This window comes from Melanostigma gelatinosum (genome assembly GCF_949748355.1).
Source record: "Melanostigma gelatinosum genome assembly, chromosome: 18".
Classification (NCBI taxonomy): Eukaryota; Metazoa; Chordata; class Actinopteri; order Perciformes; family Zoarcidae; genus Melanostigma; species Melanostigma gelatinosum.
In genome coordinates, this window is record NC_136651.1 from 1,685,810 (window position 1) to 1,713,309 (window position 27,500).

The 27,500-nt window shown below is 41.4% G+C and overlaps 4 protein-coding genes across 8 annotated transcripts in view; 1 reads left to right on the forward strand and 3 right to left on the reverse strand.

The window, feature by feature from the left end:
• pi4kaa (phosphatidylinositol 4-kinase, catalytic, alpha a) overlaps positions 1-4,954 on the reverse strand; it is a 24,367-nt gene extending 19,413 nt beyond the window's left edge. For all 5 annotated transcript variants that reach the window (XR_013772809.1, XM_079289547.1, XM_079289546.1 and 2 more), the window contains exons 1-7: positions 4,806-4,954; positions 1,747-1,863; positions 1,557-1,650; positions 1,335-1,423; positions 734-806; positions 394-641; positions 233-299 (exon numbers count right to left, since the gene is read on the reverse strand). Coding sequence is in view for 4 of the 5 variants with exons in the window: in XM_079289547.1 (XP_079145673.1) it covers positions 233-299; positions 394-641; positions 734-806; positions 1,335-1,423; positions 1,557-1,650; positions 1,747-1,863; positions 4,806-4,904 (787 nt within the window). In the remaining variant the exon portion in view is untranslated. The remainder of the gene's footprint in view (positions 1-232; positions 300-393; positions 642-733; positions 807-1,334; positions 1,424-1,556; positions 1,651-1,746; positions 1,864-4,805) is intronic.
• Positions 4,955-5,456: 502 nt separating this feature from the next.
• On the reverse strand, positions 5,457-15,350 carry slc25a1b (slc25a1 solute carrier family 25 member 1b). Its single transcript, XM_079288835.1, has 9 exons — positions 15,009-15,350; positions 10,924-11,031; positions 9,186-9,285; positions 8,748-8,886; positions 8,460-8,544; positions 7,960-8,064; positions 7,744-7,859; positions 7,583-7,656; positions 5,457-6,811 (listed from the first exon to the last, which is right to left on the reverse strand). The coding sequence occupies exons 1-9, from the start codon at positions 15,118-15,120 to the stop codon at positions 6,697-6,699; spliced, it is 954 nt and encodes a 317-aa protein (XP_079144961.1). The 5' UTR covers positions 15,121-15,350; the 3' UTR covers positions 5,457-6,696.
• A 1,126-nt stretch (positions 15,351-16,476) lies between these two features.
• Positions 16,477-24,373, forward strand: LOC306792495 (non-selective voltage-gated ion channel VDAC2). The gene is made up of 9 exons (XM_079289672.1): positions 16,477-16,617; positions 17,923-17,993; positions 19,685-19,734; positions 20,954-21,106; positions 21,179-21,231; positions 21,363-21,584; positions 22,164-22,314; positions 22,405-22,462; positions 23,546-24,373. The coding sequence occupies exons 2-9, from the start codon at positions 17,927-17,929 to the stop codon at positions 23,635-23,637; spliced, it is 846 nt and encodes a 281-aa protein (XP_079145798.1). The 5' UTR covers positions 16,477-16,617; positions 17,923-17,926; the 3' UTR covers positions 23,638-24,373.
• A 1,164-nt stretch (positions 24,374-25,537) lies between these two features.
• Positions 25,538-27,500, reverse strand: part of tor4aa (torsin family 4, member Aa) — a 9,164-nt gene continuing 7,201 nt past the window's right edge. Inside the window, exon 4 of the mRNA XM_079289552.1 lies at positions 25,538-27,500. This exon is cut by the window's right edge and continues 1,165 nt beyond it. The gene's annotated coding sequence lies outside the window, so the exon portion shown is untranslated.

A 27,500-nucleotide genomic window follows, 5' to 3' on the forward strand; every position in this document is an offset into this window, starting at 1 on the left:
ACGTTGTGTTTAGAATGTTTTCACAGCTTCAGTTCTGACATCAAGGTAAAGAGGTGAAGACATTCTAAACATAACGTTCACTTAAACTGATCGAGATTCTTTTGGGAGTCTAGAATACGTCCACAGCAGAACATGACTTTGCTCCCGTGCTGGTACTTCTGTCTGTTTCTATAAACTCTACTGTCGTAATACACAACCCAACAGCCTCGACTGCTTCTCCTCGGGGACTTACCTTCAAAGTACTGTGCGGAGGGGTCAGCAGCTGAGATGGGGGTCAGACAGGCTCTCTCTGGACTGGCCTGCAAAACACAGTAAAACGTATTTGTGAAAATCATCTCTTTTTGATGGGTTAGGTTCAGGTTTGTTCTTTACGTTCCTCAGATTGATCCATACCTGTTGACTGGAGCCTTTCCGTCTCAGAGTGTCTCCCTGATACACGGTGAGCAAAGAGCTCGGCAGGATGGAGCGGAAGTCATTGAAGGAGCGGCGGTGCGTCGCGTCGCTGTCATCGGCCGAAGGCGGCGCGGGAGTCACCGGTCGAGGGAACAGCTTGGACAGTAACGGCTCGTCGGTGTTGCTGTATCGGCCAAACGCTCGGGCAACACCGAGCAAGGTGGGCACAGTGTACCTGCACAGGTATTCTGTGCAGAAGAAAGGTGACGGAAGGCAGAGACAATATTACTGTGAAGCTAAGTTACATACAAAGGAAGCAGGAGGCGTGTTGTGTTGGTACCTTTATCATGAGCCTCTGGATTCTTGCAGATGCCTTGCAGCACCTGCATGATGTCCATGACCGCCTCCAGGATCTGACAAAGATGAGACGTCATAATTACGTCAAGATAATGATTTAAAGGGGAAGCTAGTGTTATTAAACTGGACCCTATTTTCCCATGTTTTTGAGTTTAAGTGACTTGAAATTGGCCGAGTATTGAGCGAGAACGCTGCAGCCGGCAGCAAGGACACCGTCAGCAAAACGGGCTGCAATGCAACTGTTCCGGGCAATTCTGCACCGACAATGTACGTCCACAAGAAGTGCTCGTTTTAGCCACTGATGGGCTCAGTTTGTTTTTAAAAGTCTCTGAAAACATTGTGGAACAGACTCTACATAGAAATCATTATCGTGTCTAACACAGTATTCCTCCAGGAGAAGTCTCGTTCTGAAGTCTCGTTCCGAAGGAGATAACTCGCTTAAGGGGAAGTCTCACACAAGGAGAAGACTCGTTCTAACGTCATCTCGCGAGAGTGTGAGTGAGGAGTCTTTTCACAGACAGCATGAGGAGGAGGAACAATATCAGGAACCAAAAATACACACATATATATGAACACACACACACCTGTCCTCGTAAGGTCTCATCCCGTTGGGCAACGTCTGAGAGGAGAGTTACGAGACCAAAGGTGAAGATCTCTGCGACAGGAAGTGTCTCTGCAAGACACAAAGTTCAGCAGATATTAACAAACAGCACCCTAAATGTAGGCATCCATACTCAGTGTACAGAATAACACAGGATTACAGTGAATATTATAGGATATATTTCATGACACAGCTGTATCGTTACCTCTTCCTTTGCGTTCTGAGCTTTCTTCAATCCACTGAACCTTAGGAAGCCCTTTAAGCAACCCGAGAAGGTACGGGACGATAGCATCTTTGTGCTGCAACACAAGTATTTTTCACAGCATGTGATACGAGGGCTTCACAAAGGAAACCACGAGGCTGGAGAGGTGAGTCGAGAAACAAACCATGTTTACCTGCAGGTCCGACTCAACCAGGAAGATGCCCAGAGCGATGACGGCGTCTCTCCTCCTCTCGTCCAGCTGGAAGACTCCTCTGAAGTCCACGGGGCACATGCATTGTAGCTTCTGCACCTGCGAGAGGACGACACACACGTCACATCTTCATCACATCTTACTGCTGACTTCAGCTGGAAGCATCAGCTGTTTGGATGAAACAATCTTTTAACGTCACATCGCTCACGTCTTGTCTCCATTAGCGATAATGAATTTCGTTTTTTGCATAATTGTGCTGCAGGAGTCCAGCCAAACCTGAATTAATTAGCCTAATGCTAAAGGAGCAGACATAAGCTGTGAGATGGATTTCGCCACCGTTTGAACGTTTGTTTCATGCGATACGCAATGCAGAGGAGGGGGAATTTGTGAAGTAACTAAAGATCATGTTTGTCGGAGCGAAAACAGTCAAATAAATAAAGAGATTTTGGGTTCAGTTGGTTGTATGTCAAAGCTCAACCTGCTGTGTTTAGACAAACCCCATGTAAACCTCTTAGTGAGCCAGAAAGAACATTTTAATGAAGAAGTTGGCGCTGAACCATAGGATACTTCATCACACAAATTCTTCCTTTTTAAGCCGGTAAAATACAATACATTCTGAAGTATCGGCTTTTCTGCCACCAACTGAAAGGAGGTTATTGTACAAACAATGAGGCTTCTGTGTGAAACAGACCCACTCAGACGTTCAGAAACGAATCAGCTCAAACGATAGTCAATAAATCGATTCAGTTGATGGGCTGAAACTTAATTGGAAAACATTTTAATGTGCTAAAATGAGAGGGTTAGCTGCTGTGCTTCGTCATGTTTGACAGCAAAGTGAATTTGGGTGATTATATTCGTATTTTTTTCACAGTTTCCTGATATTTTATAGACTGACTGATCGAGTGATTTAGAGAAAATAATCAGCAGAATAATCAATAATAAACATAGTAGTTATAGCTCGACACATTCTCGGTCAAAGAGATAGATGATGCTTCTAGCTTATGCAGACCTTCACAACAAGCACATTTCAAAAGACTTCACATCGAAATAAAGCAAAAACAGGAAGACGCGCTCCACTCACACAATAACACAATGGGAGGACTTCTCACTGTGTTACTGCTGCCACAGTTACTTCATCACACGAAGCACATATTGAGCTATACTTCCTGTTTTAGTTCTAAATCATTTCCCCATTTGAAACCTCAGTGGGTGTATTTTCTAAATCACTTCAAAAGCTGTGGCCACGACGTAATCCCCGACCACAAATCCCACAAATCCCAACCTCCTGAGTGAGGATCACTCAGCCGCATTATTACAACAATTTGAGTTTCAGCCGCAGAACTTCAACTCTGAAAACATTCTCGTGAACATTTCTTCATCAAGCATGTTTCGCAAGATGACACGATCACTTCTTGTGGGTGGGACTTTAAGCTGGTGGCCTCCCTCTTGTGATTGCTTAAAACTGTCTGTCACGCATGCTTGATGATAAATCCTCTCGTGAGATATTGACGGTGATATGGAATTATTCTTCCTCTTTGTCACGGCCAGGTTAACCTGTTTGGAGTCCTGTTGCCTCCAAGTTCCCCTCGATTACAGTGGCACACAATGCACTAGAAATAACAGCTTGTTTTTGCACACACCCAGAAACCAACGAATACCTCCTGTTGTATTAAGCTTTAATTTAGTAAAAATGCACCGTATGAGCATAATATAGACAAAAATATGAAAGATTTTATGACTAGATTTTGACCCAGGGTCTTTATCTGTCAAATAAATTTATTTGAATCTGGGACTTTAGTAGCCCCGAGGGCAGCTGCCCTCGGGGCTACTAAAGTCCCAGATTCACTGTTTTTTGGTGCAAAGGGTTTTGCTTTGATTGGTGATTTAGCCTCTCTCCTCTGACCTGTTCATCTCATTCACTACTGATTCACTATCGATTGCCGGTGCCAGACATAATCGACAACTTGTCACTCGGAAAATGCTGCAATTAGTTAAAAGATATATTGATCCACTCCTCGTATCAGCAGGCAATATATTTATTATTTAACAGCGATTGCTTCCTTGTTTGGAGACAGGAGCACTTGATTTGAAAACCTGTAGAAATCACTACAGTTGAATAAATAGTTTTATTATAAATGAGGAATATAGGACACTGTTGTGTGGACTCACACATTATATTAACATTCAGCTTTAAATCAGACGTCATAGAGCTGCAACTAACAGTTACTTTAGTCATGAATCTGAATATTATTTGAATCCATTGGTAAGTATTATAAAACAGTTAAAAGTTCCCTGTGCCGTCCTGTATGAACGAGAGCCAAATCAATATTATTTTGTGTTATTTATTGGTTTATTTGAGAAGGGACGGTCATAAAAACATTGCTGTAAATGCGTCAGAGCCAAGAGGCTATTTTTCATCTGAAGTCCCAGAAGATAAGATTCAATTTCCAAAGTTATGCAATATTGACCCTTTAAAAAGCGTGCAGAAACTATGAAAGAAGTGAGAATATTAATATAAGTGGTATCATCATTCAGGAGACTCTTACACTACATTGTCAAGTACGAACAAGAAGCATTCAACACACACAAAGACAATAAAATGAGAGATAACTATGTTGAATAGAAACATGGAGTAAAGACAAGATTATGCTTCATTGTTAGACACTAAAAACATCCATGTCAGAGGCACAAAACATAAAAGCATGCAGAGTTTGTGAAATATATACAGTAAGTCAGTCAGACACTAAACAACAATAAAAGACAAGCAGGTCGATGAGGGTCGACCGGCAATTTTAAGACTGACAGACAGGTGACAGACAAGACAGATTGATGTCTTTGATAATATTGATGATCAAATATTAATTCTTTGACACATCAAAGTAGTTAGCATAACCTGAGCAAAGATTAGTTATCTTACAGGTTCAAAACAGGTAACTTTAGCCACCGTTAGCTACCTTTGACGTCACAGCTACAAATGCTCACTGAGCCGCCATGTTTTTCGACAGGTACTAGCTTGTTTACCGTAGTTTAGCGAACGTTACCTTTTCTATCGGAGCCTGCCGGTGAGCCGCCAACGACCGAGCCAGAGACAACACGGTGTTGAAGTAGAACCCTCTGCTACCTCCTCCATTAAGAGACATGTTTTATTAAAGACGCCTTATTACCGCCACAGGAACACAAACATCTTCTTTCATTCAGTCCCGAGGAGCAGCGGCGGGCCGCACTGACAACTACGGCAAGCGCGAGGTGGTCAAATAAACGCGAAGCAAGGTCACGGTACATAAATGATAAGAAGAAGTACATTAATTCAAGAACTGTACTTAAGTACAATTTTGCGGTACTGTACTCAGGACTATACTGAGACTGGTTCATCGAGGATCAGGACTACACTGAGACTGGTTCATATAGAGGATCAGGACTACACTGAGACTGGTTCATAGAGGATCAGGACTACACAGACTGGTTCATAGAGGATCAGGACTACACTGAGACTGGTTCAGGACCAGATCAAAGGTCATCATAGTAACTTTAAGTTGTTGTTAAAAGCAGGACTTTTACTTGAAACGGAGTATTTTAATACTGTGGTATTACACTTTCACTTCAGTAATAGATCGGAGTACTTCTTCCTCCGCTCCTCATAGTTATCAACACGACACAATGAACGGTCTGATCAAATGTTTATTTGTGAGCAGACTTGTTAGAATGAATTGGACTGAAGGCACAACACTTGCTTTTCATCGTTTCTTTCATGTCCTAAAGATATTTAAATATATGACATTGAGTCTACACGCAGCAAGCTGGAGTAAACATCTGGAAAACAATGAGTGGCATTGCAGGCCAGACTCACAAGCTACAAACTGCAGCCCAGAACATCGCTGTGAGCAGAAATTGGCACATTGGCTCGTCAGTTGGTGTAAAAAGTAAAAAGGCAATAATTAAAGTTAAACATTTGAAACAGAATCTGCAATAAAAAGCAATCTTCAAGCACTCGTCCTTCCTGGAATGAGATGGAAGGCACTTTTAATGGCACTTCTCAATCAGGCAATTTAAAATGAAAAAGCAAAAATTCATTAAAAAAATAGTTTTCGATGAATTTAGAAGACACGAACGTCTCAGGAATATCTCAGAAACCGCCTGGAATCAAACACCCGGCACCACCGCAGCGTGTGCAACAACATTAAAACATCTGTAGTCACCAAAGCACGTACAACATTCAATCATCCTTTATCTCAAAAGAGCTCAAGATCAATACATAGGCACTTTGTTTTAATACAGCATCTCGTAGGTTCATTGATTTAAAACATCTCTGCAAAGTAAAGTTCAACACCTCAACAACCGTTTAGTGGAAATGTGCATTTCTAAAGAAGTTGTGTAAGTAATTAATAAAAACCTGCATCTCGATGGATCCGACAATCGTGATTTAAGGCATTTAGTTCTTAATGTACCGGTCGCCTCTGCAGCAGAAGACGTCGGAACATTAAATATTTCATCAGATTCTGGAACGAAATATTGAGTTTGAAAGAAAATCTGCATATAAAGAGGGCTTTAAAATCTTTCATCTCTGGTATAATCTCTCAGTTCAAGTTTCTTTGTCTAAATCACATTACGTCGGGTCTTGGTGTCTCTTTATATTAAGTCTATAAAAGTGTTTGTCTGCGCTGACAGTGTTCCCGTTCCTCAAGTCAATCTGAGTGAAAGCCTCGTTCCTCCTCCCTGAGCTCTGAAGGAACGACCCCCTTTTGGAATTTAAGAAAAAACAGCAAGCAATCTGGAGCTTCTTTCTTCATGCAGAGAACGCTTCCACTTGTAGTTGCCGAGTTATAAATAAAATCAAAGAACATAGCGACCCCTTTCTCTTCTCTAGAGGTAGATATTAGAACCTAGACCACTGCTGTGAACGGGTGTCCTGAAGCTCTCGCTGTCGTGAACTCTTCAGTCCGTCTTCCAAACTTTGTTGAGGACCTTCACGACTTCCTCGTAGATGATGAAGACGATGGCCACGTCGATGCACACCCGACCCAGCCGGGGCACGGTACCTTTGTAGAACCTGAACGGGACAAAAGAAAGTACGAGGTTTTCAAGACTTATCACAGAAATCTGGTCGCCTTTCTACACAAAACACCACAATGGATTATATGGGATGTTACACACAATGTTTGTGTACGGACAACATGTACTTGGATCATAAACTGTACATCAGAAGTGGACGTAGTCGTCGTGACGTCACCCATTGGTTTGTGGAGATTTGGCCGTCGCCATCTTGGCTTTTTTGCAGCTAGTGATCAGGAAGTGACCATATCTGGACTGAGGAGCGACGTAGAGACGCCGTACACGTCTCTGGTAGAGACCTGTCAATCAGCGTGTAGCCCCGCCCTAAAGCATCCCCTGCTTTATGGTCTGTGTGACTCTAAATGGACCATAATGTACTAAATGAACATCATGCTGTATTGAAGAAGACTTGAAACTAGAGATTGAGACATAAACTCATGTTTACAATGTTTACTGAGGTAATAAATCAAGAGAGAAGTAGAGTCATTTTCTCATAGACTTCTATACAACCAGAGGAGTCGCCCCCTGGTGGACACTAGAGAGAATGCAGCTTTAACACGTGAAGCTTTGGCTTCACTCTGCAGACCTGGAGGTTGCCTCTGACTTGGATGCATTCTGGTCTCAAGACAATTCAAATTCATGCTGAATTATTGACGTGTAAAAAGTGTGAATCCTTTAAAGACATGAGACCAACTCTGCTGCAAATAATCGCTGAATAAATGCTCGTCAAGTGATTCTCCGTAAATAAACTCTTCAAAATCAAACTTACGCCTTCGGTCCCTCGTGCTTCATGATCTTGACGGCGCAGTCCATCGTGCTTTTGTACTTGTGAGCATCAAGACCCTGTTAATAAACAAACACAAGAACACGTTAGTCAGACGTTAACCATGTCAGATTCTTCCAGCAGGTGAACATAGAAACTCAACCAACCTGCATTCTGGTCTTAATGACGTCCAGCGGAGTGTTTCCAAACACGCTGGCAGCTCCAGCAACGGCTCCAAACAGTCCCGTTACCAGAGGGTTCATGGCTTTGTTGGGGTTGTCGCCTTTAGTGTTTAAAAAGAACAAACAAAAGATGGCTCTTTGCCTGTTGTTTGGGTTGCATGAGGTGATCATGAAAGAGATGGAGGTGATTGGCTCACACACCTTTGTACCAGTTCCTCAGGGAGGTCATGATGTAGAAGCGGATGGCCTGGTTGGAGCCTTGTTTCAACACGGTGGCTGTGAGGCCTTGGTAGGTCCCCTTCAGTCCTGCAGATACAGGATCAAGACCTTCATCAAAACCACAACCCTCACAGCCCTCGAGCTCAGGATGTAATGAGGCTGAGCAGGAATACTGGAATCTACTGAGAGGCTGCAACTTATTCAAAACTCTCACGCTAGACTGCCAACAAGAACTAAAAAAGAGTTTCCAGCTCTTAGTCCTCCGTTGAAATGTTTTAATTACACTTACAATCAATAGAAGTGGTTGGAAGAAAGCATTTTGCACCATTATATCTGTAGAAAGTTTCCATATATTCTTTATATAGACAGCACTTTCAGATACTTAGTCTGTATGCAATGTTCCTTATAAATAAAGATTATGATTGTTAAATAAAGAGAAGAGTGATGCAACACATCCTGCACAGACGAAGACCCGTCCTTACCTTCAACTCTAATGATCTCCCTCACTCCATGGTAGAAGCCCTTGTACTTTGGCTTTGCTGATGTCTGATCGTGGATGAATTTCACCTAAAATAACATCATAACAATGATTAAGAAGAATCAAAACTGACTGCATGCAGGTTTCTGCAAACAGAGTCAGAAACAACACGAACGATATTGTATTTGCACGAGAGGACGCTGCACCTTTAACTTGAGAGGACTGGACGAGTGAAAGTGACACCTGGTGGCAATAATCCATAAATGCATCCTTAATAATGTTATTTCTTTACCTTAACGGTCTCCATGGGACAAACTACAAAAATGGCCTCTGCGACTCCGGCGCCGAGGCCGCAGACGAATCCTCGCTTGCTGTCCAGCTTTCCGTTTTCATCGCGCATTTTATTGCTGATGAACTCAAACACCCCGAATCTGATGCAGAAGAAGAAGATTAACGACCGAAAACGGAAAGTAACCGGCACACGTTCTGACACAGCAGCTACTGCACAGGCCTCATGTGAGAGAACGGCTCTGCTCGTGGTTATTGGTCATTAAGAAGCACAACTTTTAATCTGGCCAGGGTGTGAAAAACCCTTTGAAAGGTTGGAATAAAACTAATTCAAACTTCAGACGACATCGAATAAAAAACCTTCATTCATAGTTTCTTTATCGCTGCAGACGGCTTGTTAGACAGTAAGCGTGCTCAGGTGTGTGCGTGTGCAGGTGTGTACCTGACAGCTGCTTTGGGTATGGATCCGTACACCAGAGAGCTCAGTCCTCGGTACAGACCCTTCACTCCGTGACCGCTCACCGTCTGCTTCACACAGTCCGCTGCAGGAGACAGAGTTAATTCTATAATCACATCATGAAACATAATCAGCTGCCCCGTTATCAACCTCGCTTTTTAATTTTAGTCTTTATTTTGGGACAGAAGCTTCGATTATAAAACATGTCGGGGGGGCGGGTCGATGAGGTTCCCTCAGCTGAAGCATTACAGGGTCAATCCTTCGTCTCATATCTGACCCACTTGTTCCAGAGCTGAATGAACGATGACAGTCTCCATGTTCTGGGCTCCTCGTGTGTCCTTCACACAGAGCTTCTAAAGACAAAGTTCACGAGCGGCTCAGGGAACAGATAACAAACGGTAAGTTACTACGCAAACACACGTCTGTGCAACGACACGCCGCTCTGTGGACCGTTACCTAAAGGGCAGAGGGGCAGAGGGGCAGATCTCCAGAGTAAAGTGAGAAGGTTGAGACGGCTGAACGACCACAGCGAGCTGCTGTTATTCACGATTCAGACACACAGATACGTGATGATCGAAATGAATATTAATGCAGGTAATGCAAAATGAAAGGGGATTAAAACAGAGCAAGAATATTGATGATAATTGTATTATTCCCTTGTCCTATTCAGCGTCGTGGGGCGCTACACAGCTAACATTGGGCGAAGTTTATCGCATGGCACATGTAGCGACAGACAAACATTCACATCTCCAAATAACTTAAGCTGCATGTCTTTGGACTGTGGGAGGAACCCGGAGGGAACCCGGAGGGAACCCACGCTGCCGCGGGGAGAACGTGCAAACTCCACGTGGAAGGACCGCCCGGGATGGAACCTCTTGCTGTGAGGTGACGGTGCTAGCCACTACACCACCGTGCAGTAATATCATTATTATCTAATATTGAGCTGTGTCTTTTCCATGTGTTCTGACTACATATCAGAGTTAATCAAATGTTTTATTGTTCATCAAACTCTTTCAGTCATGGAGGGTTTCAGAGCGACTGCTGGTCAAACATTCCTGGACAAGATGACTCTACCTTTACCTCTACCTTTACCTGTACCTCTATCTGTACCTCTACCTTTACCTCTACCTGTACCTCTACCTGTACCTCTACCTGTACCTCTACCTGTACCTCTACCTCTATCTGTACCTCTACCTGTACCTCTACCTCTATCTGTACCTCTACCTGTACCTCTATCTGTACCTCTACCTGTACCTCTACCTGTACCTCTACCTTTACCTCTATCTGTACCTCTACCTCTATCTGTACCTCTACCTGTACCTCTATCTGTACCTCTATCTGTACCTCTATCTGTACCTCTACCTTTACCGGTACCTCCATCTCTATCTCGACCTTTACCTCTACCTGTACCTCTACCTTTACCGGTACCTCCATCTCTATCTCTACCTCGACCTTTACCGGTACCTCCATCTCTATCTCTACCTCGACCTTTACCGGTACCTGTACCTCCATCTCTACCTGTACCTCTACCTGTACCTCTATGTAACGTGTACAGAATGTAATGCAGCAGCTCTCAGGCATTACCTCTACCTCGACAGAGATCATAGGTAATAATCGAACCATGCATTGACCATTGAGGTTCATCAAAGTGGTCGCACATGGTTCCGGCAGCATCACATCTAATGACAGCAGAGAACTTAAAGGAAACGGAAGCTGAACCCACCGATGCCTTTGTATTTGGGAGGATTGGCCTTCTCGTCCAGCTGCAGCTGTGTTTTCACGTACTCTGTGGGGAAGGTGATGCAGATCTCGATGCCTCCCGCCAGCCCGCCTGAAACAACGGCGACAAACACGCCGTTAAGACGAGACTCAGTCTGACGCGACAATAACACGTAAAAGGTTTCTTATTTTGTGCATTTCAGGGAGAAAGAAGCGTTCAGACCACCAGCATTAACAATGACTGATTGTTGAAATGTAGTTTTTCTACTACTTTACTACTATATTTTCTGTTCTTAAATTATGTCTTTTATAATTGCAAATTCCTTGTATGTGCAAAAGTATTGTAACAAACCGGATTCATGATCTTTTTGCAACGCTTTGTTGACCCGACTGAATAAAATAATGTTGTACTTTTACACTCAAATACTTCGTAGTTTCACAAAGTGTAAAGCATGATCTGTAAGTATGGAAAGTATTAAAAGTTTGGTTTTAAACAGGTCATATTAATCACGCTTCACTTGTTAAAGTATTCCTGCTGTTTTTCTCACAACTAAAAAAAATAACAAAACTTTATTTATAATGCACATTTCAGACAAAAACATGCAATATAACAACAAAATATAATTAAAAACACAAATGCAAGAAAAAAAAGATCATTAAAAACAGCAGAAATGATTCTGCTGTTTTTTTATAAATTTGAAATAAATACAAAAATAATATATCGTAGATAAATAACAGTATTGCTGGTGAGGTAACATAAAGTTGAAGTTTCTAGGTAAAATAAAAGGTGAAGTTTTCCATTATTAGTTTAATAATCATCTGTGCGTCACATATTAATAAGCAGCTCCACCTTAAAAACCCGGATGTCACACATCTGCCGTTGAACAGCAAACCCTCAGCCGGCAGCTGATTGGCTCAGCTGACCTCGAAGTGATCCGGCCCACAGACCCTCCCACCCATTGCCTGACTCCCAACTCTAGGGGGTGTGTGTTGGGCTCCCACGCACGCACAGAATGCTCACACTACACCTTTGATGAGTGAGTTGTTTAAAAAAAACACACATTTTTGCAGATGTAATAAAATAACCCTAAACACGTTTTTCATTGATAAAAGCTTGAATTAATCCTCTGTTTGTATATAATAAAAGTGGCTTTTATTGATGCTTTTAACGTGCATTCGTTCCACCAAAAGGCCGTGCAGAGACACTGAAGGATGAAGTGTTTCCTTTATGTGTTGATGATGAATGTTTGTGATAAACTGAAGGATGAAGTGTTCCTTTATGTGTTGATGTTGAATGTTTGTGATAAACTGAAGGATGAAGTGTTCCTTTATGTGTTGATGAATGTTTGTGATAAACTGAAGGATGAAGTGTTCCTTTATGTGTTGATGTTGAATGTTTGTGATGAACTGAAGGATGAAGTGTTCCTTTATGTGTTGATGTTGAATGTTTGTGATAAACTGAAGGATGAAGTGTTCCTTTATGTGTTGATGTTGAATGTTTGTGATGAACTGAAGGATGAAGTGTTCCTTTATGTGTCGATGTTGAATGTTTGTGATAAACTGAAGGATGAAGTGTTCCTTTATGTGTTGATGTTGAATGTTTGTGATGAACTGAAGGATGAAGTGTTCCTTTATGTGTTGATGTTGAATGTTTGTGATAAACTGAAGGATGAAGTGTTCCTTTATGTGTTGATGTTGAATGTTTGTGATGAACTGAAGGATGAAGTGTTCCTTTATGTGTTGATGTTGAATGTTTGTGATAAACTGAAGGATGAAGTGTTCCTTTATGTGTTGCTGATGAATGTTTGTGATAAACTGAAGGATGAAGTGTTCCTTTATGTGTCGATGTTGAATGTTTGTGATAAACTGAAGGATGAAGTGTTCCTTTATGTGTTGATGTTGAATGTTTGTGATAAACTGAAGGATGAAGTGTTCCTTTATGTGTTGATGTTGAATGTTTGTGATAAACTGAAGGATGAAGTGTTCCTTTATGTGTCGATGTTGAATGTTTGTGATAAACTGAAGGATGAAGTGTTCCTTTATGTGTTGATGTTGAATGTTTGTGATAAACTGAAGGATGAAGTGTTCCTTTATGTGTTGATGATGAATGTTTGTGATAAACTGAAGGATGAAGTGTTCCTTTATGTGTTGATGATGAATGTTTGTGATAAACTGAAGGGTGAAGTGTTTCTTCATGTGTTGATGTTGAATGTTTGTGATAAACTGAAGGATGAAGTGTTCCTTTATGTGTTGATGTTGAATGTTTGTGATAAACTGAAGGATGAAGTGTTCCTTTATGTGTTGATGATGAATGTTTGTGATAAACTGAAGGATGAAGTGTTCCTTTATGTGTTGATGATGAATGTTTGTGATAAACTGAAGGATGAAGTGTTCCTTTATGTGTTGATGTTGAATGTTTGTGATGAACTGAAGGATGAAGTGTTCCTTTATGTGTTGATGTTGAATGTTTGTGATAAACTGAAGGATGAAGTGTTCCTTTATGTGTTGCTGATGAATGTTTGTGATAAACTGAAGGATGAAGTGTTCCTTTATGTGTCGATGTTGAATGTTTGTGATAAACTGAAGGATGAAGTGTTCCTTTATGTGTTGATGTTGAATGTTTGTGATAAACTGAAGGATGAAGTGTTCCTTTATGTGTTGCTGATGAATGTTTGTGATAAACTGAAGGATGAAGTGTTCCTTTATGTGTAGATGTTGAATGTTTGTGATAAACTGAAGGATGAAGTGTTTCCTTTATGTGTTGATGATGAATGTTTGTGATAAACTGAAGGATGAAGTGTTCCTTTATGTGTTGATGTTGAATGTTTGTGATAAACTGAAGGATGAAGTGTTTCTTTATGTGTTGATGTTGAATGTTTGTGATAAACTGAAGGATGAAGTGTTTCTTTATGTGTTGATGTTGAATGTTTGTGATAAACTGAAGGATGAAGTGTTCCTTTATGTGTTGATGTTGAATGTTTGTGATGAACTGAAGGATGAAGTGTTCCTTTATGTGTTGATGTTGAATGTTTGTGATAAACTGAAGGATGAAGTGTTCCTTTACGTGTTGATGATGAATGTTTGTGATAAACTGAAGGATGAAGTGTTCCTTTATGTGTCAATGTTGAATGTTTGTGATAAACTGAAGGATGAAGTGTTCCTTTATGTGTTGATGATGAATGTGTGTGATAAACTGAAGGATGAAGTGTTTCTTTATGTGTTGATGAATGTTTGTGATAAACTGAAGGATGAAGTGTTTCTTTATGTGTTGATGATGAATGTTTGTGATAAACTGAAGGATGAAGTGTTTCTTTATGTGTTGATGATGAATGTTTGTGATGAACTGAAGGATGAAGTGTTTCTTTATGTGTTGATGTTTAATGTTTGTGATAAACTGAAGGATGAAGTGTTCCTTTGTGTCAATGTTGAATGTTTGTGATAAACTGAAGGATGAAGTGTTCCTTTATGTGTTGATGATGAATGTTTGTGATAAACTGAAGGATGAAGTGTTCCTTTATGTGTTGATGATGAATGTTTGTGATAAACTGAAGGATGAAGTGTTTCTTTATGTGTTGATGTTGAATATTTCAGTACTTTTTACTTTTAGTAGAGTATTTTTACTGTGTGATATCAGAACTTTTATTTAAGTAAAGGATCTAAATACTTCTTGCACTACTGCTGACAGTAATGCACACCTACATGAACCTTTAAGGCTCAGCAGCAAAGTCTTTCTTACATCATGTTGATGTTGCAACGTTACACTGGCATTTTTCTGAGCGTCTGTCACTGATTGACCAACAAGACCATCAGAGTTCATCATGTCAGTCTGTGTTTCTCTGGAAATGATCTGTGGATAGTTTAAAAAATGTTTAAAGGTGCTGCTCGCGTCATGAAGGAACTGCATGAGCTCATTCATGAGTAGTGCTTCAGGATTCCCCATTTACTTTACCTTTAATGTGTATTTAAGACAAGTATAGTAACAGTGCTGCAGTCTCTGGACCACATCTGCACGCACGTGCACACGCCCTTAAACTTTGTAAACAGCCCATGTGTGCAGGAAGGAGTGTGCGGAGTAAAACTTATTCTTACCGGCCAGGATCGCCTTGCCCGGGTGCGTGAGGTTGGCTTTCCCCGCTGGAGCTGCAGCCGCCAGACACCCGGGTCTGTAAAACGGGCTCACGAATCTCGGTTGTCCAGACATGACTGCGACACCTCCGGCTTAACTTTTCTTTATTTTGTTGTTGTTGTACGTGTCAATACGGACGCGCTCGGTCGCTTCACACCCGGTCAGCACGCTTCGAGCCCGGATCCAGTCTGGGAGCGCCTCGTGCAGGAGTCCCGATGCACAACACATTGACCGTTGGACTTTCAGGTTGAGCTCCGGAGCTGATTAAGTTACCCTCCGTGTTGCTCAGAGGCTGATAACGTCGAGTTCCGTGTTCACTCCGGGCGCGGCCGTTCACGACACTCCCCCCCCCCACGGAAAAAAAGCCCATGTTTGTCACTAACATTTAAGGAGGACCGGAGAGATTCTCTGCAAAGAGCTGAATTACTTTAAATACGACGGATCGCCTGTAGAGGGCACTGCTTCTCACACTGTTATACAGAGATAAATACAAATATAAAAATACTCTTGTGTATATATTTATATGTTTATATACAAGAGTATATTTATATTTTTCATTTATTTATTTAAATACGACTGTTTCTCACACTGTTATACAGACATTATGAAAAAGAAAATACTCATATTTTATTTATTTATTTATTTTTATAGAATTAATTAATTCATTCATTTTTATTTTCTTATTTAGTCTATGATCCTTTTGTTAATGAGCTTCAGTGGAGTGAGGTTTTGGCACAATGTTAATGATCTTCACTTTCTCACCTTTCAGGATGATGTGTCTCACCTTTCAGGATGACTTCTCACACTCTTATACAGAAATAAATAAATGTGTAAAAATACTTTTATATATGTATATGAATACTATTTATATATATATGTAAAAATGTAATGGAAAATGCCAAGTACCTCAAAACTTCAGTAAAGTATATATATATATATATATATATAGCGATATTGCTACTTTTTCTAACATCTGAGTACTTGTTGCACCACTGTATTTGGTACATTTTATACAATTGTTTCTCTTTAAAATAACTTTGATGATGATTTCATATTATATTTTTATATAATTATTATAATCATATAAGTATTATAATTTGTATGGTCGTCACTGTATTACCACTACTACTAATAACATAGTAATACTAATAATACGTATTATTATTTATTTATTATTGTGATATTTGTAATAATTACAATAATGTGATTATAATAATTATATAGAAATATATTATGAACCTCAATGACCAGGGGCTTCTTATAAATACATTATAAATATTTCTGTATCCTTGATAAACTTTTATTGATCAATTTCTTGATTTTTCTCTTCGATTAAACGTTTCTATCTGGTGTACAACTACTCGGTTGAGGTTTTTGCGGATTTGTGGGATAACTGTCTTGCTTTTGTATCGACTCTTTGTTCGTCTTTCTCACCGCTATTGCGCATGCTCCATATGTCTCCTTCATTGTGCCCTATAGACACGACTAAACTAAGCTAACTGTCAATCCACTCAGCAGCATCACGACAGGGACAGTTCCACAGACTCCTCCTTCCAGACTCCTTTAGCACCGGTAAGGAGACATTAAATAAAAATACAAATTAATACGTCACGTCATAACAACGTGTGTTACCAACCGCTGCCTAGATAACGGTTCGTTTCTCTCCAAGGTTAGCCTAGCATCGTGGGCGATTTAAGCTAACGGTTAGCTCTGTTATGTAATGATGTTTTAGCCTTGCAATGTACAGTTTAATCCTTGGTTTATGAGGTTTAATAGTGCAGAGATTCACGTTAGCCACGCATTTAGCCACTTTATTAGTGTGTGGCTAGCTAGCTAGCTAAGCTGCAAATGTGTGTGTGTGTGTGCGTGCAAGCAGAATGCAATGAGCAGTTACTCACTAAGTTAGCTAACGTATACCAGTTAGTCAGTGTCCATCTGTCGCCTCCTTTTTATTGCTAGTTAGCTAGCAGTTAGCTTGTTACTGCTCACACAGCAGCCAGCTAGGTAGCTAGCAGTCAACCCCCCCCCCCCTCTGTTCACCGGCCCATCTTCTGTCCTTTGTCCCAGAATAAGATGCTGCACCATCACTTTGTAAATGCATGAAGATGGAGACATCAGCATCAGGGCCCTTCTTCTTTACAACCTTGAGAGCCTTTTGTTCTGATGCTTGAGCATCTGCCAGCTCAGCTATTTAAAGTGTTTCTGTATATATTTGTGCTCATATTCTGGGTTAAATGTATGTACATATACACATGTTTGTGGCTTCATTGCTTATTTGTTGAGCCCATTTGCTGTTCAGCATCCCAGCTGCTCTTAAGGAACAGCTTGTTCCCTTTCTGCTGGAGCTCACCTGCAGACGTGGTTCTTTGATTCTATGATATCTATTGTTTAACTGTTTAAAGTGGATTGACTTTTAATTGTAATGTAAACTGTTAAAGGCCCTGTGAGGGGAAGCTTTTCTAGAGGTGCTCCATCATGGTGGATGACGTTAATGTGACCGGCTCCCCTGATGATGAATATATTAGATTAGATTCATCTTTATTGTCATTGAGTTCAGGCACAGAGGAAAACAAAAAATGCAGTTTTGCATCTAACCAGATGTGTACAAATACTCTGTAGTTCAGCACAGCGTCAACAGCAGTACGTGTGTGTATGTGAGAGTCTTTATAGTACAAGTGCAGTACCTAGTGAGTGTGAGGCAGCAGTCCTCCTACATCAGTTTATTTATTTCCTTTATCTACATTAATCCCTCACAAGAAGAAGAGACGTATTGTTCCACATTTAGCTGCTGGTTTATATCCTTTAAGCACTGAATCATGACGGCAGCGTTGTAAACGTCAGAGTCACTGATCTCATTACCGACGTTCTCTCCTGCAGCACGATGGCCGTCCCTCCTTCATACTCGGACCTGGGCAAGTCCGCCAAGGACATCTTCAGCAAAGGCTACGGTGAGTTCAGTCTGAGCCCCAACCGGTAGAACACGCAGCCCGTTCTTTAACGTACAGACTGATGATGTTACGGTAGAACACGCAGCTCGTTCTTTAACGTACAGACTGATGTTACGGTAGAACACGCAGCCCGTTCTTTAACGTACAGACTGATGATGTTACGGTAGAACACGCAGCCCGTTCTTTAACGTACAGACTGATGATGTTACGGTGGAACACGCAGCCCGTTCTTTAACGTACAGACTGATGATGCTACGGTAGAACACGCAGCCCGTTCTTTAACGTACAGACTGTTGATGTTACGGTAGAACACGCAGCTCGTTCTTTAACGTACAGACTGTTGATGTTACGGTAGAACACGCAGCTCGTTCTTTAACGTACAGACTGTTGATGTTACGGTAGAACACGCAGCCCGTTCTTTAACGTACAGACTGATGATGCTACGGTAGAACACGCAGCCCGTTCTTTAACGTACAGACTGTTGATGTTACGGTAGAACACGCAGCCCGTTCTTTAACGTACAGACTGATGATGCTACGGTAGAACACGCAGCCCGTTCTTTAACGTACAGACTGTTGATGTTACGGTAGAACACGCAGCCCGTTCTTTAACGTACAGACTGATGTTACGGTAGAACACGCAGCTCGTTCTTTAACGTACAGACTGTTGATGTTACGGTAGAACACGCAGCCCGTTCTTTAACGTACAGACTGATGATGCTACGGTAGAACACGCAGCCCGTTCTTTAACGTACAGACTGTTGATGTTACGGTAGAACACGCAGCCCGTTCTTTAACGTACAGACTGATGATGCTACGGTAGAACACGCAGCCCGTTCTTTAACGTACAGACTGATGATGCTACGGTAGAACACGCAGCTCGTTCTTTAACGTACAGACTGTTGATGTTACGGTAGAACACGCAGCCCGTTCTTTAACGTACAGACTGATGATGCTACGGTAGAACACGCAGCCCGTTCTTTAACGTACAGACTGTTGATGTTACGGTAGAACACGCAGCCCGTTCTTTAACGTACAGACTGATGTTACGGTAGAACACGCAGCCCGTTCTTTAACGTACAGACTGATGTTACGGTAGAACACGCAGCTCGTTCTTTAACGTACAGACTGTTGATGTTACGGTAGAACACGCAGCCCGTTCTTTAACGTACAGACTGATGATGCTACGGTAGAACACGCAGCCCGTTCTTTAACGTACAGACTGTTGATGTTACGGTAGAACACGCAGCCCGTTCTTTAACGTACAGACTGATGATGCTACGGTAGAACACGCAGCCCGTTCTTTAACGTACAGACTGTTGATGTTACGGTAGAACACGCAGCCCGTTCTTTAACGTACAGACTGATGTTACGGTAGAACACGCAGCCCGTTCTTTAACGTACAGACTGATGATGCTACGGTAGAACACGCAGCCCGTTCTTTAACGTACAGACTGTTGATGTTACGGTAGAACACGCAGCCCGTTCTTTAACGTACAGACTGATGTTACGGTAGAACACGCAGCTCGTTCTTTAACGTACAGACGGATGATGCTGGTGCCAGTGGGGCAGATTAAATACAGTATCTAGCTTTAAAGTAGGTATGTAATATAAAAATATGAACAAAATAACATGATCATAACACGATGTGTGATCGATTTCTACTCACCTCCTCTCCTGTGAATGAACCAGGCTTTGGAGTCGTGAAGCTGGACCTGAAGACCAAATCACAGAGCGGAGTGGTGAGGAAGCTTTTGTCATTTCTCTCTCGATGCTTTCTGCCTTCCCTTGTCCTGCGTCCCCTAAAATGACCCTCGGCTTCGACCTGAGCTCCTGCTGTAACCCGCAGCGTGATGGTGTCGCTGATGCAGATCTGCTGAAATTGTTCTCCGTCTTAAAGAAACACGACTGTGATTGAACCCCGTTTGTGTGTTTGTGGCCTGTGAGTCTCCTAACCGCTGCTCTGTCTCCATGCTGCTGCTCTTCTGCACCGGACTCTAATGTAGATGGTAAGACGGTGTCAGAGCTGCTGTTTATTAATCATAACAACAATAACCACCGCCATCGTTTGTCTTTGTGATCATTCACACAGCATGAATATCTGTGTTTGTGCTTCCCATGTTCTGTCATCACATCGAACTTTTCAAATATCAGTCGAACGTTTCCTCCACTTTTTAAGCCTTTTAGTTTTGGGGCGACATCTTCCATCATCGCTGAACTCGAGGCTTAAATCACAACTTTCATCTCTGAATTATATTAATTGATTATTTGGACGATGTAATATTTTGTGATGTTACAACGTTGATATGACAATATCTGCTCATTTAATTCAGTTGCATTTATGTCAACTCACTAAAAGCAGTTTTTTAACTCTGCGGCTCTTACAGACGTTTAAATGAATAGAAATAATAAAAACGTGAATGTTTACTCATAATTTACATCATAATATCAACATTCATCAGTCTTCTGTCCATCATATGTTCCTGGTGTCCCGCATGGATTCATGTTCAGTCGTCTGATGTGTTTTATTTACAGTTTAATAATGATTTCACATTCTGTCTGTCGTGTTCTGTTGTTGACGTCTCTCTGTGTTTCGCTCATAATGCTTTTTATATGTCATGATAACTCGGGCCGTACCAAAAGTCTCACCCTAAAAGATAAAGTGTTGTTTGTTATTGTGGTTCTATGAATTCAACATGTTAGTGCATTAAGCGGGAGAGTCTGATATTGAGGTTGTGAATAGTGATTCTTCAGATTAAACAAGTCTTTAGATTTTATCAAATCAACTTTCTTTAATGAAGATATTAGTTTTATGACTGCAGTGAAACGCCAACAGATACAGATTGAAGCTGAATATTTAGTTACGTTAGAAACATACAGACTACTTGGTGCAGCCCTCCAGATGATAATCTGACCTCGGTCTCATCGACGTCTTTGTACTCATAACCGTCCTCCCGACAGGAGTTCAACACATCTGGATCCAGCAACACGGACACGGGGAAGGCCGCCGGAAGCCTGGAGACCAAATACAAGATGAAGGAGCTCGGCCTGAGCTTCAACCAGAAGTGGAACACGGACAACACGCTGGCCACCGAGGTCACGGTGGAGGACCAGGTCCGTCGTCTCTCTCACACACACACACACACACGTTTAATACGGAGGTTTAACACTTTACTTTACCTGCAGCTGACTCAAGGACTGAAGGTTGCTCTGGAGACGTCTTTCGTACCAAACACAGGGTGAGACGACGTTTGTTTGTACGAATCTTTGATATTTGAACTCGTGCGATCAGAACTGTGGGTCAGACCTTAAGCAACAGTGAACATTAAGCGATGACCTAACCTTTAAGCCTATGAATCCATATGGTCAGTAAGAAGAGTGGAAAGCTGAAGACGGCCTACAAGCGTGACTTCGTGAACCTGGGCTGCGACGTGGACTTCGAGGGTCCCATCATCCACGGCGCCGCCGTGTTGGGCTACGAGGGCTGGATTGCCGGCTACCAGATGGCCTTCGACACGGCCAAGTCCAAACTGGCCCAGAACAACTTCGCCCTCGGGTACAAAGCCGGAGACTTCCAGCTGCACACCAACGTGTGAGTACTCACCAATTACAGTCCAGAAGAAGAGAACATAGACTCTGAAACAACTTCCTGTAAGAAGATCAGTCGAACATCAAGCTTCAGACCAGACGGAAAACCTCCGGTTCTGTCGAGTGAAGCCAAAGCTTCACGTCTTAAAGCTGCATTCTCTCTAGTGTCCACCAGGGGGCGACTCCTCTGGTTGTATAGAAGTCTATAGAAAATGACTCTACTTCTCTCTTGATTTATTACCTCAGTAAACATTGTAAACATGAGTTTATGTCTCAATCTCTAGTTTCAAGTCTTCTTCAATACAGCATGATGTTCATTTAGTACATTATGGTCCATTTAGAGTCACACAGACCATAAAGCAGGGGATGCTTTAGGGCGGGGCTACACGCTGATTGACAGGTCTCTACCAGAGACGTGCACGGCGTCTCTACGTCACTCCTCAGCAGTCCAGATATGGTCACTTCCTGTTCGCTGGCTGCAAAAAGCCAAGATGGCGACGGCCAAAACGGCGAACTCTGGCTTCATAGCATCAGTCTATAAACCAATGGGTGACGAGCGTTCTCTGAATCTTTCCCGCCTCAGTAACGACGGGACCGAGTTCGGCGGCTCCATCTACCAGAAGGTGAACGAGGAGCTGGAGACGGCGGTGACTCTAGCTTGGACCGCCGGCAGCAACAACACTCGCTTCGGCATCGCCGCCAAATACAAGCTGGACAAAGACGCCTCTCTGTCTGTGAGTGCTGCTGCTCCTCTGTGAAGGCAAATCCTCTCAAACTATTCTGCCATCTTGTTTTAACGTCTCATCACGTTTTAACCCCCGCAGGCCAAAGTCAACAACGCCAGTCTGATCGGAGTGGGTTACACTCAGAGCCTCCGGCCAGGTAGGCGTCTCCTGTTACTGCGAGGACTCCTCGAAGGTTCACAGATGACACGTCCTCTGGACACCTCTTTACAAAGCTTCAGCACTTTTGAGCCGTTTGTTTTGCTTCGTCTGTGGTCTTAATTTTGACTACAAAATAAAAGTCCTGCAGCTCTATAGAAACAGAACCATCATGACTGGAAGTAGAGAGAACTACAACACGTCTTCAGTGCAGAATAACAGTTATTATGATATAAAATCATGAAAGAAGGAAAGAATTCCAGTCGAATTTCCATCATATTTTATTTTACAAAAATTGGAAAACACTTGAATCTATATATCCAACATTTGGGTAAATGTCCACAAGTGTTACAATGTTTGGGGTAAAACATGGAGGCTCTACGTGTTATGAATATTAAATTATTTACATGTTTCAGCCTCTCCTCCTCTCCCCTCCTCCCCTCCTCCCCCCGTCTCTTCTCTCCTCCTCTCTCCTCCTCTTCTCCCAAAAGAGAACGAGTTAGAGGTTATGAATGATTTCAGAAATGAACTCGCTACGTCTGCTGTGATTGGTTGACATGTCCATCACGTTGTCATAACTCTTATTACTAATGCAATATAAGTTGGGTTTGACGCCGTCGGCACAGGTAGCGTTTCTTATTCAAAATGACAAATTCCGGTTCAGCCGGTTCTGAAAATCAAACCGGTTTCAGCTCGAAACCCGACCGGACCGGAAAAGACGGAACCCGAGCCAAACCGTAGTATCACAACACGTCTGAACGCGTTTCCTCCCTCTGATGGGAAAACAGCAACCGATTAGAAGAGAAGGCAGAGGTTCTAACAGTGAGGAGAGAAAAAGGTTCAAGATGCTCCTGCTTCATCTGCGGCTCTTCAACGGTTTAAACATTTCATTTAAAAAGTCTTAACTTTCACGAACAAAACAGATATCACAGAAATGTGATGAATGAATGAAATGAATCTGAATTTAGTAAATAACTGCAGGTGGTGTCGTCCCTTCGGTACATTTGTTGAAGTTCATGTCAAACAGATGTTGAATGAAGTTGTTGGAACATAAAGGTCTCACAGTGACGTCGTGTCTCTGCAGGCGTGAAGGTTACTCTCTCAGCTCTGATCGACGGGAAGAACTTCAACGCCGGCGGTCACAAGGTGGGGATGGGCTTCGAGCTGGAGGCGTAACGGGGAGAACAAAGAAGAGGAAGAAGAAAAGAGACCCCCGAACCACATCAACCCCCCCCCCCCCCACACACACTTCATGAGCATCTTCCTTGATGTGTAGCTTCTGTTCTTCGGTCGCGTCCTGCCTTCCTGAAATAAAAGCATGTAAGAAAGAAAGGAAAGGTGGAGCTCAACGCTTCCTTGCTGGTTACACAGAATATCAAAAGGTGCAGAGTGTCCGTTACGTTTGGAGCACTTGTTACTATTTCATCCGTTTAAATGTTCACACATTTCACAAACACATGACTGAGATATTGAGGCTGAGTTGGTGGATGAAGGTCTGCTCAGATGCTGCTCTCTGTGATCCTTTGTCTTCACCGGTAGGTGAGATCAATGTCGTGGAATCTTCTCATGTAGTTAGTTTGCATTTCTACACTATTGTTTTCATCTATCGTCACAAAGGACGTGAGGATGGAGATGTTTGCCGTTTCCTCTCGTTGCTGTCGTTCTCTCTTCTCAATAAAAACAACCTCACATCTGTACATACAACAGTTTGACCTCCATCGAAGCGCTTTCATAGGACTATGGAAGCGGCTCGCTGTCTCCCACATGACTCCTCTTTGTTTCTGATATTTTTGTGTTTTTCTCTCCATCTAATTGTGACATGAGTCTCCGGCTCATCTTTCTTTGTCACTTAGACACGGTACCTCGTTTTGTTTCCAGTGTCATCGAAAGGAATTCAAATAATAAAAAAATAATTAAAAATCTTGTCTCATACGAGTTGTCTCTTTTTCCTCATCCACATCACAAGGTGTTTTACATTTGAAAAGCCAAAAAATTCACTAAATCATCAGTTTGAATGAATAATAGTTATTTATTGGCTTATTGGAGTTGGTCTGTTTTTATTAAATCAACTTTCTTGAATAAATATAACTCAGTTTTGTGTTTACATTTTAGTTTTTAAAAGGCTAAACGCCCACAGATATGGATTGAAGCAGGATACTCCGTTAGATAAAAACATTTTGTGAACATCTACCAGTCACACAATACATTTGCTTTTTTCTAGCAGCCACTTTCATATTTTAGCATTTGACTGGTATCTGGTGCTGATTTTTTGTTTGCAACATAAAAATCCTTCGCGGCCACCACTGGAATCTGATTCTACCCAAAGAATACTACGAAGATATTCGTGTGGCCTGATCTTTATCTGCCACTGTGCAGCATTCAAACGTTGATTTAGACCGTTATAAATAAAGCTCTTAACTCTTCGGTACAGCCCTAATTATTTGACGTGTATATTTCTTTCTCCACTTACTCGCCTTTTCTGGAGCTTTAACCACATCTCATGTCCTTCTTTGCTCAGTTGTCGTGGTCATCTGCAGAAAAAGACTGAGAGAAAGTTAAAGTTAAAAAGCTGGTAACCGGAGACTGAGTACGAGTAATAGTTTGAGAAAATACACTTAATCGCGAAAGAGTGATGAGAAAATCAATACCACTCTCATGTCTGTACGCTAAATATAAAGCTACAGCCTAGCTGGTTAGCTTAGCATAAAGACTGGAAGAAGGGGTAAACAGCTAGCCTGTCTGTCCAAAGTTACAAAACCCACTTAGTCATGTTTGTTGAATCTGAACACGAACTGATGTGTAAAAATAGCACGTTGTGGTTTTAGACAGGCTAGCTGTTTTCAGTCTTTATGCTATGCTAAGCTAACCGGCTACTGGCTTTAGCTTGATATTTACCATACAGACGTGAGTATTGGGGATCTTCTCATCCAACTCTCGGGGAAAACAACAATTAAGCATATCTCCCAAAATGTCAAACTTTTCCTTCAAGATTTCCTTTTTTTGTTTTGTCAAATAAAAAAGCTCCTCGTGCTTTGAATGGAAACATCTCACAGCCGTGTTTAAATGGTGTCTTTAATTTCAAGGCACTCACTTCACATTAAAGTTTATATCAGCAATATTAGAACTGGAAGATACCTGAATACAGAACATTAACATATTCATGACTCATTAAATCTCAATAAAATATAACGTAATGTGTCGTATATCCATGCAGAACTATTTAATAAATAAGCTTACTGTTACATTTAAGTAAATCCACATTGTAGATTCTTTAGAAATAGCTCAGATTCTGTTGCACTTGCATTAATACGAGTCATTCTGCATCACATTTGACATTTCTGACCATAAAACAGCTTCTAATTGTCCTGAAACGTGTGTAAGTAATTCATTACAGATATCTGAACTTGCCCTCATTACCTGAATGAATATTGGATTTACATCACGGTCGCCCACAAAGGGCCGGTTGTAAATGTCACCACTCGTAACATATTGTTAAATAACTCTCTGCATTCACAGTTTAAAGTAGTCTTCAATGTACTCAATACATTTCCATGTTAAATGTACAGTAACCAGCCAAAGAGCTGCTTCTAACTGTTTAAGTATCTCATACTTTTGACTTTCAATCTCAGAATTTTGACTTTCAATCTAGAATTATGACTTTCTATCTCATAACTTCGACTTTCTATCTCATAATTTCGACTGTGGGGATATTTTTATTATAAAGTCTAACTTTTAAAAAAAAAGAAAAAAAAAGTTTTAACTTTTTTTTTTTTTTGCTGGCGGATTCGCGGGCCACATAAAATGACGTAGCGGGCCGGATTCGGACCGCGGGCCGGGAGTTTGAGACCCCTGGTTTAAAGGGTCAGTTTGCACAAATCATAAATATATATATATATATATATATATATATATATATATATATTTATATATTCTCTATTAACTAGTGGTGTCTCGCCGTCGACAGTTTTGTCTCAGGATTTTAAATATCCATCTCTGAGATTTCTGCCGAAACCTAAAGCTTGTAGATTTGTGAGTCTGTACTTAGTCTTAAGTTAGCTGACCTCAGCTCAGCATGCTATTTCCCATGTTTAACATCTTACTTTGGCATGTTAGCAAGCTAGCATCGGCTAATTAGCACTGAACACAAAGTACAACCGAGACTGAATGGAATGTCGTTAATTTTGCAGGTATTTGGTCGTAAACCAAAGTATTGTGCACATTGATGGCGCTAGATGAAAAGTTAAGAGATCTACAAAGCTATTACAATTCATCCTGAGGGGAACATGAATATCTGTACAAACTTTCATGCCAATCCATCCAATAGTTGCAGAGATTATTCACTCAAAAATAAAATATGTTAACTTGTTTGTAGGACTAAATAAAAAGGTTTCAATCATAAGGATTCATCCTCTGAGGACCTTGAATAATTGTACGATATTTCATAGCAATCCATCTTATTGTTGCTGAGACATTTCACTCAAAACCACAAATGTTAACCTCACGGTTGCGCTAGATTAAAAGTCAGATGATCACCAAAGTCATTAGGATTCATCCTCTGGGGAACATGAATATCTGTACAAAACTTTCATGCCAATCCATTCAACAGTTACTGAGATGATTCACTCAAAAACAAAATATGTTAACTTGTTTTCTAGGACTAAATGAAAGGTCAGAGGGTCAATGAAATCAAAAGGATTCAACCTCTGAGGACCTTGATATTTCATAGCAATCCATCTTATTGTTGCGGAAACATTTCACTCAAAACCACAAATGTCAACCTCACGGTGGCGCTAGATTAAAAGTCAGATGATCACCAAAGTCATTGTGATTCATCCTCTGGGGAACATGAATGTCTGTACAAAACTTTCATGCCAATCCATCCAATAGTTGCAGAGATATCTCAGTCTCGACCAACCGACGGCACGAACAACAACGCCATCGCAAGATAGTCAACAGACTTCACCGTCAACAGTTTTCACTTCAGCTGTTTTTTGTCATTGAAGAAATAGTCCCGATAAAAACTGCATTAATGTTTTAAA